We start from the raw sequence: 12917 nt of genomic DNA on the forward strand, positions 1-12917 counted from the left end.
GCTACCAGCTATGGGAGCAAAGTGGTGATAAAATAAAAGCAAATGTGTTACCTGGAATACTTTCTCAACATTGGTCCTCACTAAGAACATGAGCAAGAGAAAATTCACTTCAGCCCATCTCAAGGCTCTTAAACTCAGATCTCATCTGGCCTTTCTTTTGCAGTGAAGTATCAATACTTAAAGAATACCCCGCAGGGGCTGGCGCCGTGGCTCACTGGGTTAATCCTCCACCTGTGGTGCCGGTATCCCATATGGCTCCGGGTTCTGGTCCCGACTGCTCCTCTTCCAGTCCAGCTCTCTGCTGTGGCCCGGGAAGGCAGTGGAGGATGGCCCAGGTCCTTGAGTCCCTGCACCTGCATGGGAGACCAGGAGGAAGCACCTGGCTCCTGGCTTCGGATCGGCCAGCGCCAGCCATAGCAGCCATTTGGGGAGTGAACCAACAGAAGGAAGACCTTTCTCTCTGTCTCTCACTGTCTATAACTCTATCTGTCAAAAAAAAAAAAAAAAAAAAAAGAGTACTCCACAGCTCAAGTGCACATGGTGGTACTCCCTGGACACTCCCCAACAAAAGCAACAGACTCCGGACTCAGACACCGTGGAAGTCAGAAGCTTTGCTTAAGCCTGAGCGTTCTACAGACGGGCTCACGTCTTAGGCACTCCTGTGCTGGTTTCTTTCCTTTCCATACTATGCATTTCATCACTGCTGCACGGTGTTACATTACGTGAAAGACCACGCTTGGGCCATTCTGCTGTTGGTAAACATTTGTTTATGTCTGGTTTTGGCTGCCACAACCATTCCTTTATGTGTCTCTTGGTGTACATGTGCGTGCAAACGCCGAGTCACAGGGGATGCACCTGCTCAGTAGATCATGCCACACACTTGTCCAGGTGGTTGAACCAGCCTTCTTCAAGTGGTCTGTGAGAGTCCAGCTGATCTGTCTCCTCACTTACACTTACTTGTTCCTTTCACTGGCTTTCCTGCTGGTGGGTGTAGCAGTACCTGATTATAACACTCAGTCCCTTGATGACTAGCACCCTTTTCCTCACTTTGGGGCCATTTATATATTCTCTCTTCTCTCTCTCTCTCTCTTTTTTTGAAGATTTATTTTATTTATTTGAAAGACAGAGTTACAGAGAGAGGTAGAGACAGAGAGAGAGATCTTACATCCATTGGTTCACTCCCCAGATGGCCGCACCGGCTGGCAGTGCGCCAATCTGAAACCAGGAGCCAGGAGCTTCTTCCAGGTCTCCCACGCAGGTGCAGGGGCCCAAGGACTTGGACCATCTTCCACTGCTTTCCCAGGCCACAGCAGAGAGCTGGATGGGAAGTGGAGCAGCCAGGACTAGAACCGGCACCCATATGGGATGCTGGTGCTGCAGGCCAGGGCATCAGCGCCGCAGCCCGGCCCCTGCGTCTTCTGTATGTGTGTGATGTGTGTGCTCAAGTCTCTTGCCTTTCTCTGCTGGATTATGTTTACTTGGTGTGAAGGAATTCTTTATTTATTATAAATGTAAGCTTTCTGTCACTTTGCATCTTCTAGAGTTTTATGCAAATGGAATTGTACTTCATTCTTTTGTTCTAGCTTCTTTTGCTCAAAAGAATGTAAGTATTTTGAGGTTTGTTCACACTGGTGCATGTGTCAGTTCACTATTATTAGTAGTACTCTATGGATATACTAAACTTTGTTGAATATTTATTTTAAGTGTTTGCTTTTAAAGATTTATTTATTTGAGAGGCACAGTTACAGATGGAGAGAGGGAGAGACAGAGAAAGAGGTCTTCCATCTGCTGCTTCACTCCCCAAATGCCTGAAATGGCCAGAGCTGAGCTGATCTGAAGCCAGGTGCCAAGAGCTTCTTCCGGGTCTCCTGTGTGGGTGCAGGGGCCCCCAAGTACTTGGACCATCCTGCACTGCTTTTCCAGGCACATTAGCATGGAGCTGGATCAGAAATGGAGCAGCCGAGGCTTGAACCGGTGCCACATGGAATGCTGGTGCTGTAGGCAGAGGCTTAACCTACTAACCCACAGTGCCGTCCCCCTTAAGTGGTTTTCTTTTTTTTTTTTTTTAACAAAGAAAATGTCTATGACCATTTAAATTTGTGTTTTTGTTTTATAAATGTCAAGCAGATCAAGTTGACTAATAGTATTCTTTAAGTCTTCTATATTCTTACTATGATTTCAGGTTTACTTGTTTTATCAGTTATTGAGAGGGACATATTAAAATCTATGGGTTTGGGCCATAATATCAAAGACACAACCCCCAAAATATAATTGTGGCAAAAGTAATTTAAAAATGATTGAAAGGACATTTATTTACATTTTAAAAAGGAGACTTACTTGAGAAACCTACAAACATGAGAGGACATTTCAGAAGCCCTTTACACGACGGAATAGTCAATAATGCATGTGTTTTTACAAGTGTAAATGCTCAAGTATGTTGAGGACACAAAACGGTGATGAAGATTAGCTGTCTTCTTAAAGAAATCAGTCAAGGGGCTGGCGCTGTGGCGTAGTGGGTAAAGCCGCCCCCTGGGTGCCAGCATCCCATATGGGCGCTGGTTTGAGTCCTGGCTGCTCCACTTCTGATCCAGCTCTCTGCTGTGGCCTGGGAGAGCAGTGGAAGGTGGCAGAAGTCATTGGGCCCCTGGACCTCCATGGGGGACCTGGAAGAGGCTCCTGGCTCCTGGCTTTGGATTGGCGCAGCTCCGGCCATTGCGGCCAATTGGGGAGTGAACCAGCAGATGGAAGACCTCTCTCTCTGCCTCTCTCTCTTTCTCTCTCTCTCTGCCTCTCCTTCTCTCTCTGTGTAACTCTTTTAAATAAAAAATCTTTAAAAAAACAATGCAGACAATTTAAATGGGGGGGGGGCTACACATAAAGAATCACAAAAAGAAAAAACTAAGAAGAAAGCATCAGTGTGTGAAAAAATCTTGCCTGAGAAGATGGCGGGCAGTTGCGCGGGGCACTTGTAGGCGCCGTCCACGCTCGCATCAGTGGTTGTGTTTGGAAACCGCGTGTGCCGTGAGTTGCTGCTGTGTTTTTACGACGTGGCTTCCTTCGAGAACACAGTCATGTCCGTTTTCTGCCTGGTCCTGGTCTTTCTGATTCTCGATGATTCAGCACACTCATGAGCATTCCCTTCCAAGTTCCCGCCTCTGCGCGGCGACTTTCAGTTGCTCTGGGCAACTGGAAATGCATTCTGCATACACTCATGCAGGACCACCAGCTTTCCGGAGCAGTCCTGTTGGTTGAACGGCAGCACCTTTGTGTACCCTCAGCCTACCGTGCCCGTAGTCATTTTTGAGCTAGTCGGTAACTTCACTGGCTTCTGCAGGCAAATGTGACTTCAGTCTTGAGAAGTAGAATTCCGTCAGCTGAAGGAACGCGGGGAGCACATTTTGTAACAGGTTTGTTACTGATGCATTGCGTGGTCAGTCCACTCTGCATTTTCCACCAAATGCACTGGGCTGAATGGAAGAAACAGTCTTTATTGGTTACTCGAAATTGAGTTTTAGAGGACTTGCTTGTGTCTAACTCCAAATCTGTCATTCTGATTTAGGTTTCAATGAAATCCATTTTCTTTTGCAAAGTCCACCCGATTTTCACATGAATATTTATGAGGTGCTTTGGTTTTTCTAGTGATTATACTGAATGAATCTGGGACAAGTTCCAGAATTCGAGATCTGTCAGGGCCGTGAATTTAGTTGGTAGAGCAGTAGGGGCAGAGTAAGCACACACTAGCTTTTCCGTGTTGGATTTGGTGGTAAATGTGCAGTCTTCTTGGACAGCCCAGTCCCCACCAGAGAAGAGTTCCCAGCCGATGCGTTTCCCAAGCCTCTGGCCCATGACGTCTTTTGGTCACTGAGCTCGTCCGATTCTTTACTCCCCGAGAGTGAGTTTCGGAAGGTGAGGAGGTGCTGATCCGGGTCCTTCCGTGGTCTCCAGGTGTTCACTCCAGCCTCAGGCCCCTGTCCTCATGCAACGGGGAGCATGCGTCTCTGCTACAGCTCAGCTCTCTGCAGGTTCTTCAAAGGGGCTGTTGTTTCCGAGGTCTCAGCTCACAGGATGCCCGCAGAGGGAAGGTGGTTTCCGGGTTTGTGTCTCTCAGGGTTGTGACTGGCACTGGCAGACTACGCCTATGGTGGATTTGCTTCTCTCCTATCAGTTTTTGTTCTGTGTGTTTTGAAGCTCTGTGAGCACATACACGTTTGCTGTTTTTGCATCCTCCTGTTGCATTGGCTTCTGTTAGTGTGAAGTAGTATTAAGAAATTATTTGAATGGCAGAGTTACACAGTGAAAAACCAGGAGTGAGCTTCCATCCGCTGGCTCACTTCCCACATGACCACAAGGGCTGGGGCCGGGGCAGGGGCTGGGCCAGGCGGAGGCAGGAGCCTGGAACTCCATCCTGGTCTTCCATGTGGGTGGGAGGGACCCGGATTCTTGGGCCATCTGCTGCTGCTTTCCCAGGTGCCTTGGTAGGGTGCTGGGTTTGAAGTGGGGCGGCTGGGTTTGACCCAGCACTACATGGGGTGCTGACATTGCAGCCTACTAACCCACGGTGCTGGCCCCCCGAATGCTGTTTTTTAAAAACCCTTGGTAAAATGTATTCTTTTCTCTAAAATCTACTTTGGCTACTTTCTATTAGTTTCATGAATGTTACCATTTCCTTTCACTCTTTGCTCCACCCTTTATGTTACGTTATACATCACTGTTGTGCAGCGGTCAGTGATGCCTCAGAGTTTTGGCAGGAAAAGAGATCTTGCGCGTTATTCAGGGGGTCGCGGTTTTGTGCTCTGGGTTTCCTTGCCTCCATGTGGCCTGAGTGCTAATCTGACATAAACTGTAGCCCAGATGCTGTGATGGATGACCTCAGTTTTGATGTGTTTGGAAAGGTTTTTATCTTGCCTTTTAAAAAATATTTATTTATTTGAAAGGCAGAGAGAGAGAGAGAGAGAGAGAAAGTCTTCATCCGCTGGTTCACTCTCTAAACGGTCACAGCGGCTGGTGCTGCACCGATCTGAAGCCAGGAGCCAGGAGCTTCTTCTGGGTCTCCCAGGCGGGTTCAGGGGACCAAGCATGTGGGCCATCTTCTGCTTTCCCAGGCCACAGCAGAGAGCTGGATCTGGAAGTGGTGCAGCCTGGACTCGAACCAGCGCCCATTTGGGTGCCAGCACTGCAGGCGGCAGCTCTACCTGCTACACCACAGCGCTGGTCCCTATCTTGCTTTGTTTTTGAAAGATACTTTTCCTGGGTGGAGAATCCCAGATCCGCAGTGTTTTCCTCCAATGTTTTGTGCTGTTTCCCGGTTTCTCCAAAGAGGAATGTGTTATTGTCCATATATCTGCTCTTGTGCATGGAATGTGCCATTTTTATGTGGTTGCTTTTAGTGTTTTCTATTTGCCACAAGTTTGAACAATTTGGTTGTGGCATATCTTGGTGTAGTTTTCTTCATGCTTCTTATATCTGTGCTTCTGCATTTTAGTTCTCAAGTCAGGAAAACAATCTTGCCATTGCTTTAACATTTCTTCTCCCCCACCTGTGTGGACCCCACATACCTGCCTCTCAGGCACAGTCGTTTCCACAGCTCATGAATGAACCTTTGTTTTACCTGGATTTTTTAAAAAACAAAATCTCAGCATTACAGAGAGAGAGGGACAGAGACAGACACACACACACGCACACACGTGCGCACACATGCTTCCACCCACTGGCTCACTCCCCAGAAGCCACAGCGTCTTCTAGGTCCTCACGTGGGTGGCAGAGGCCCAAGCATCCTTCTCCCAGGCTGTTAGCTGGGAGCTGGCTCGGACGTGGAGCATCCAGGCCATGAAGCAGCGCCCATATGGGATGCTGGCCAGCTTCATCTGCTACGCCACAATGCCAGCCCTTGGATTTTTTTTTTAAAGACTTATTTATTTGAAAGAGTTACACAGAGAGAAGGAGAGGCAGAGAGAGAGAGAGGTCATCCATCTGCTGGTTCACTCCCCAGATGGCCGCAATGGCTGGAAGTGAGACAATCTGAAGCCAGGAGCCAGGAGCTTCTTCTGGGGCTCCCACGCGGGTGAAGGGGCCCAAGGACTTGGGCCATCTTCTACTGCTATTCCAGGCCACAGCAGAGAGCTGGATGGGAAGTGGAGCAGCTGCGTCTTGAACCAGCGCCCATATGGGATGCCAGCGCTTCAGGCCAGGGCATTAACCCACTGCGCCACAGTACCGGCCCCTCTGTGTAGTAATTCTAACATCTGGGTCAGCTCTGGTTCCTTTCCGGTCCATCTGGATGACTTGCAGTGTTTTCTGTTTCTCATCGCTGATCACTGGCTGTTTTTGATGAGTGATGAGCTGATTAGAGGCTCTGGAGGTCTCCCACACAGAAGTCCTGTTTGCTCTTAGGGGGCGCCCACCCCCGGGCGCCAGGGACTGAGGGAATGCAGCTGGTTTCAACTCTTGAGGGGCTGTGCTATTTCCTTGGATTTAGTCCTCTTTTGGAGTTTTATTCCAAGCCTAGATAGAGGCTTTCACAGTTTGCTTGTCCTCATCTGAATAGGTTGTGTCCTAAGCAGAAGTTAATTAAAATCCATCCATACTGTTTCACAGAAAAAAAAAAAAATAGAGTCCTTAACATTGAAGCAATCAGCACTTGCATGTTTCGGAAATGCTGTGTAAGGGGACGTGGCTCTGTGCCCGTCTCCCGGGAAGAGGCCGCTGTCCAGGGCCTGGGCTGACGCGGGTGGTGTCAGGTCTGCGCTCAGCTCCGTCAGACAGGAGCCTGTGCGATGGAAGCGCTGACGCTGGGACCACACCTCCTCCCTTGTCTTCTGTGTGGTCTTGGAGCTCCATTCTTAACTGTCTTGGTTGCTTTCTTTAAAAAAAATATTTATTTTCACTTTATTTGAAAGAAATAGAGGGAGAGAGATGGATCTTCCATCTGCTGGTTTACTCCCCAGACATTCTCAGCAGCTGGGGCTGGGCCAGGCCAAAGCCGGCGCCAGGAGCTCCGTCTGGGCTCCCACGGGGGCGGGAGGTCCAAGCTCCCGGGCCAGCGTCTCCCAGCGTGCGCGTTAGCACAGGACCGCGTGGAAGTGCAGGAGCTAGGGCCTGAAGCAGGCGCTGGGCTGTGCGGTGCAGACGTCCCGAGTGGCCCACATGCCCGCCCTCAGAGAGGAGGGTAACCATTCGTTCTTTGTTCCCATCAGGGGGGTGGCTGCGGATGAGCCCGCCAGGTCCCCAGAAGTGCAGCTTCGCTTGTCTGTTCTGTGGTGTCTCCCACATCAAACCGTCCGTCGCGTACTCATGTCGACTTGGACGGCCTCAGCTTGCCCTGGACCGAGCACCCAGGCCCTGCCCCGCTTCGCCCGGTCTTCTGTTTGTGTTTCCCGGGACTTCCCCCTGCACCGCTGACTCCTTGCTTTTGTCGCTCCCTCCATGCTGCCTCTTCCTCTGACGCTGGGGTCTCCCGCTTGTCGCCGTCTCTCCATCTCCATTGCACAGCCTTCCTGCAGGGCCGTGTCTTGGCCAGCTCCCACCTGTCGCTCCCACCAGAACGCCACTCCCGTCTCTGCTCCATGCCTGCGGCAGTGCTGGGCTCCTGGAAGGCAAACCGGCCCGCGCACTCCTCTGCCTGTGGGCTTCTGCTGGCTCCCAGTTTCCTGGGGCTCTTTCAAGGCCCCGCCCTCTCCGTCTTGCTGCTTTGCTCCACACTGGTTTTGTGCCTAAGCCTTGCTTTGCCAGCGACTGGGAGGGTCGCTGCCTCTTGTCAACGCCTGCTCTTTAGTTGTCAGCTTTGTAGGGACATTCAGTTAATAAATAGTGAAGAAACGCAAGGATGAGGTAGCCCACGTCCTTTTATTACTGTGTGGTACTGAGCAACAAGGAAGTGGTTAACTTGTGAACAATTTAGGAGTGCACGCAGACGTTTTAATGAAATAATTAAAAATGAGGGGCCAGCGCTGTGGCTCACTTGGTTAATCCTCCGCCTGCGGCGCCAGCATCCCATATGGGCGCCAGGTTCTAGTCCCGGTTGCTCCTCTTCCAGTCCAGCTCTCTGCTGTGGCCCGGGAGGGCAGTGGAGGATGGTCCAAGTGCTTGGGCCCCTGCACCTGCGTGGGAGACCAGGAGGAAGCTCCTGGCTCCTGGCTTTGGGTTGGTGCAGCACTGGCCATAGCGGCCATTTGGGGAGTGAACCAATGGAAGGAAGACCTTTCTGTCTGTCTCTCTCTCTCACTGTCTAAACTCTACCTGTTAAAAAGAAAAAAAAAGCAATAATTAAAAATGAGTATGTGAAATAAGTATATTTGAAAAATCCAGCCTACTTAATGTTTTAGGTCTGAGATTATGTTGTTACACTTTTTACTTTTACACATTATGGACGATCCGTATGCTTGGTTTCAGCTTCTAACGCTACATGGACACTGTCAGTCAATCACTGCCCTGGCTTTTGGGAACAGAGTGGCTCCCCTTCTGCTCTGCTCTGCAGCCCTGGACTGTGTCATGGTGTGGGACCTGGACGTGTGCAGAAAGAAGGTGCTCCAAGGTGAACACAGAGCGGTGGCTCGCGCTTCGGAGACCTGGCAGTGCGAGAGTGTGGGGTCCTTTGTCGCTCCTTTAACTGCGTGCACACCTCTGGGCTGGGCGCTCTGCATGGCAAACTCCCCAGCCACTCCGACTCCCGACCCTTGCTGTGTGCTCAGCTGGTACTATGGGTGCATCGATTTTATTCTTACGTATTTTCTTATTTTAAAAACTGTGAATTTTGTGGACATTTGAAAACCTGTAGGAAGCTGATACCCAGCAAGTGTTTGTGGGGTACCTGCTGCGTTCCAGGGTCAGGCAAAATGGAGACCAATAAGGGCTTCCTCCTGACCTCTGTGAAATTAGAAAAAAATCTGCTTTTTTATTTATTTGAAAGATAGAGATGGAGAGAGATGGAGGAAGAGAGGGAGGGACAGGGGAGGGAGGGAGGGAGGGGGAGAGAGAGAGAGATAGGGAGAGAGGGAGGGAGAGAGAGAGAGGGAGGGAGAGAGAGGGAGGGAGGGAGAGAGAGGGAGAGAGAGGGAGAGGGAGGGAGAGAGAGGGAGGGAGGGAGAGAGGGAGAGAGAGGGAGAGGGAGGGAGAGAGAGGGAGAGGGAGGGAGAGAGAGGGAGGGAGGGAGAGAGGAAGAGAAGGAGAGAGAGGGAGAGAGAGAAAGGGAGGGAGAGAGGGAGAGAGAGGGAGAGAGAGAGATAGGGAGGGAGGGAGAGAGAGGGAGAGAGAGAGGGAGGGAGGGAGAGAGAGAGGGAGGGAGAGAGAGGGAGAGAGAGAGGGAGGGAGAGAGAGAGGGAGGGAGAGTGGGAGGGAGAGAGGGAGAGAGAGAGGGAGGGAGAGTGGGAGGGAGAGAGGGAGAGAGGGAGGGAGGGAGAGAGGGGGAGAGAGAGACGGGGACAAGTGCTGACACGAACCTGGAACTTGTTCTAGGACTGACTCCTCAAGCAACTGTCTTGGGCACCCTTTTGGGAAAGGTGCTGTGCTTAAGGTTTGGCCCGGATGATCACGCTGTGGCAATGGGTGCTGGGAACAGAGTACTGGTGCGAGATACTGAGGTAAGAGCTCACATCGCCACGGCATTGCTGGAGCACAAGGCCGAGAGCCTGCTGCCTTTTGGTTATTCTTCTCTGCCCTCCCGTTGTCTTAGCTTTTATTTAATGAATATAAATTTCCAGAGTACAACTTTTGGATTATAGCGGCTTCCCCCCCATAACCACCCTCCCACCCGCAACCATCCCCTCTCCCATCCCATTCTTCATCAAGATTCATTTTCAATTATCTTTAATACAGAAGATCAGCTTTGTATATACTAAGTAAAGATTTCAACAGTTTGCACCCACACAGACACAAGGTATAAAGTACTGTTTGAGTACTAGTTATAGCATTAATTCACATAGTACAACACATTAAAGACAGAGATCCTACACGAGGAGTGAGTGCACAGTGACTCCTGTTGTTGATTTAACAATTGACACTCTTATGACGTCAGTGATCACCTGAGGCATGTCTGCCCTCCCATTTTAAACAACATTTTAAAATTTTAGGAGATTAGGAAAACCAATGTTTTGTGCAAGCATCCTGCGAACTAACCATTAAAATGGAAATAATTAACATCTTATGGCAGGAAAAGGAAAACCAAATGAATTAGTGAGACACTTAAAACAATTAATGTTGGAAGAAATAGGAGCGAGATCTTGGCTACATTCTAGAACAGTCCATGAAAGTAAAGTGAGACAACCAGATGTTGCAGACACAGAGGGAGCCACTGTGAGCCGCTGTGCTGCTTCCTCAGCAGGTTCATAGAGTGATTTATGAAAATAGAGCCACACGTAGTTGACGATGCAGAATACTCAGCAGTAAACAGCTCGTGAGACGTGTTCCGTGAATGTGGAGTCCCTTTCGGTAAAGGCACTTTATGGCCCACGTGAGATATAGCCATGAAATAGCACGAGGGAGCCACCTGGAGTATTTTTCAGTATATGATGTTATCCACGTGCAGTTGTCACATTTGTTTATGGAGGTTGGAAGGAGTGAAAGTCCATGGCGGTCTCCTAGCTGTTGCTGTTTTTATTTTGAACAATCTGAGGGTGATTGGCATAATGCACCCCGCATTGTGTCTAAGTTGTGGCTGTCAATAGCTGTGTGTTGTTTTATTAAAGGAAGTCCTTCAGGGTAGACATTGTGGTGCAGTGGGTTCAGCTGCTGTGTGGGACAGCTATTCCCAGTCAGGGTGCGTGGTTCCACTTCCAGTCCAGCTTCCTGCTCATGCACATCCTGGGGTCAGCAGTGACGGCTCAAGAACTTGTGTCCCTGCCACCCACATGGGAGACACAGGTGGAGTGTGGTGCTCCTGGCTTTGGCCTGACCTTGCAGCTGTTACGGGTAACTGGAGAGAGAAGCAGCAGATGGAAGACCCGCCTCTCTCTATCTCTGTCAATCTGCCTTCCAATCAAATGATAAAAATGAATAAACTTACAAAAAGAGTCTTTCAGCATTGTACTGATGTGTAAGTTAAGTCTCTGTAATTCTCTGCATATTATTTTTCTTGTCTAAATTGAATACTGAAAAAGTTCAAGGAAAGTGCCCTGCCCGCTAGGGTCCTGGAATCCCACTGGAGTACTCAGCAGGAAGAGACCGACTCTCAGGCCCCGTGTGCTGTGCGCCCTGTTTGTCAAGCATGGCATGGAATTCCAGCTGCACAGTGGCTTCCAGGGGCCTGGTGGGATGGAAGGACTTTTACGGATGTAAGGAGGAAAAGCAACTCATGAGTGGCCATTAACACATGTCTTGTTAATATCAGCGTCTATCAGTATAGACAGTAGACATGGAAGGAGGTAGACCACAGGATAGATACATTCTGATTGATGGAGGAAGGGGATTTACTGGCTGACTTGTGGGTGATAGGTGACAAGATATATTCTGATTGTTGGAGGAAGGAGGATTTATTGATTGGAGGATAAGAAAAATACATTTTGATTGATGCAGGAATTGGGATTTCCAGACTTAATGACTGATAATTGATTGAAGGATAATGGAAGATACATTTTGATTGATGAAGGAAGGGGGATTTACTGACTGAAAGATAAGAGTTGATATATTCTCAATGATGGAGGAAGGGAGATTCACTGACTGATTGGATGATAGACAGCAAGACTCATTCTTATTGTTGGAGGAAGGAGAATTTAGTGCCTGACTCATTGATTGGATGATAAAGGGAGATACATTCTGATTGATGGAGGAATGGGGATTTGCTGACTGATAGGGGATGGTTCAGGACACTTTCTGGTCGATGGAGGAAAGTGTGTCACTGACTGGAGGGAAAGAGAAGATACAGTGTGATACTGGAGGAAGATCGTCTGAGTCATGGGCTGACTCACTGAACGGAGCGTATCAGAAGATACATTCTGATTGATGGAGGAATGGGATTTATTGAGTGGTTGGTTGGAGGGTAAAGGAAGATACAGTCAGTCCACTCGTGGAGGAAGGGTGATTTATTGACTGAGGAGTAAGGGGAGATACATTGTGACTGATGGAGATTTACTGACTGAAGAATAGTGGACGGTGAATCTGATGGAGGAAGGGAGATTTAGTGATCGACTGACACTGATGAGAGCGTAGTGAAGATGCGTTCTGACTTACGAAGAAAGACTTCCCTCCTGACTCACAGACTGAGGGAAATTAAGGCACATTCTGATTGCTGGAGGAGGGGATACGCTGACTGGTGAATTGATTGGCAGATAAGAGGAGATACATTCTGATTGCTGGAGGGTAGGGGCTCGCTGCCTGCCTGCCTGATTAGAGGACAGCAGAGTGGCACATCCTCCAGCTCCCTCAGGCCACTCGGGCGCCCTGGCAGAAGTACCCTTGGGCCAGAGGCAGAGGGAGGTGGGAAACCGGGCAGGCTGGCCTCACTGAGTCCCTGCCTTCCCTCCATCAGGCTGCCTGTCCTTCCTTGTAGCTCAGGCATCTGGAGTTTGTACAGATGATTCCAGATTTGGAGGAGCTGGTTATGTAAGGTGGAATTTGCTTTAACAAGAACTTTACTGTGATATACATGCAACCTTGCGAGCGAAATCAGGAAATTGTGTTACTAAGCTTCCTTCACAAATCCTGTTAGGATCAGTCCGTCCTGGGCGAACTGCAGGGCCACGTGGGCCCGGTGACTGCCGTTGAGTTCTGTCCTTGGCAAGCAGAGGTGGTCATCTCGGTGTCTGAAGACAGAAGCTTTAAGGTAAAGTGTGGACCCTGGACAATAACCTGTGACATAGACAGGGGTGTGCTGCTTTTGGTTTGCGGTCACTGGCGTGTAACTAAAAAAATTCAGTTATTTGAGAGAAAGGAAGAAGGAGGAAGAGGAGGGAGAAAAAGAGAGTGAGCGAGTGGTGAGAAAGAAAGAT

At 49.4% G+C, this 12917-nt stretch overlaps 1 protein-coding gene across 1 annotated transcript in view; it reads left to right on the plus strand.

Annotated features, from left to right (window-relative positions):
- Nucleotides 1-12917, plus strand: part of WDR27 (WD repeat domain 27) — a 141861-nt gene that overhangs the window by 12864 nt on the left and 116080 nt on the right. The window contains exons 3-5 of the mRNA XM_089332419.1: nt 8389-8530; nt 9451-9575; nt 12638-12751. Of these exons, the coding sequence (XP_089188545.1) occupies nt 8389-8530; nt 9451-9575; nt 12638-12751 (381 nt within the window). The remainder of the gene's footprint in view (nt 1-8388; nt 8531-9450; nt 9576-12637; nt 12752-12917) is intronic.

The sequence above is a fragment of the Oryctolagus cuniculus genome, chromosome 5 (genome assembly GCF_051225735.1).
Source record: "Oryctolagus cuniculus isolate XC-2025 breed Fujian yellow rabbit chromosome 5, ASM5122573v1, whole genome shotgun sequence".
Taxonomy (NCBI): domain Eukaryota; kingdom Metazoa; phylum Chordata; class Mammalia; order Lagomorpha; family Leporidae; genus Oryctolagus; species Oryctolagus cuniculus.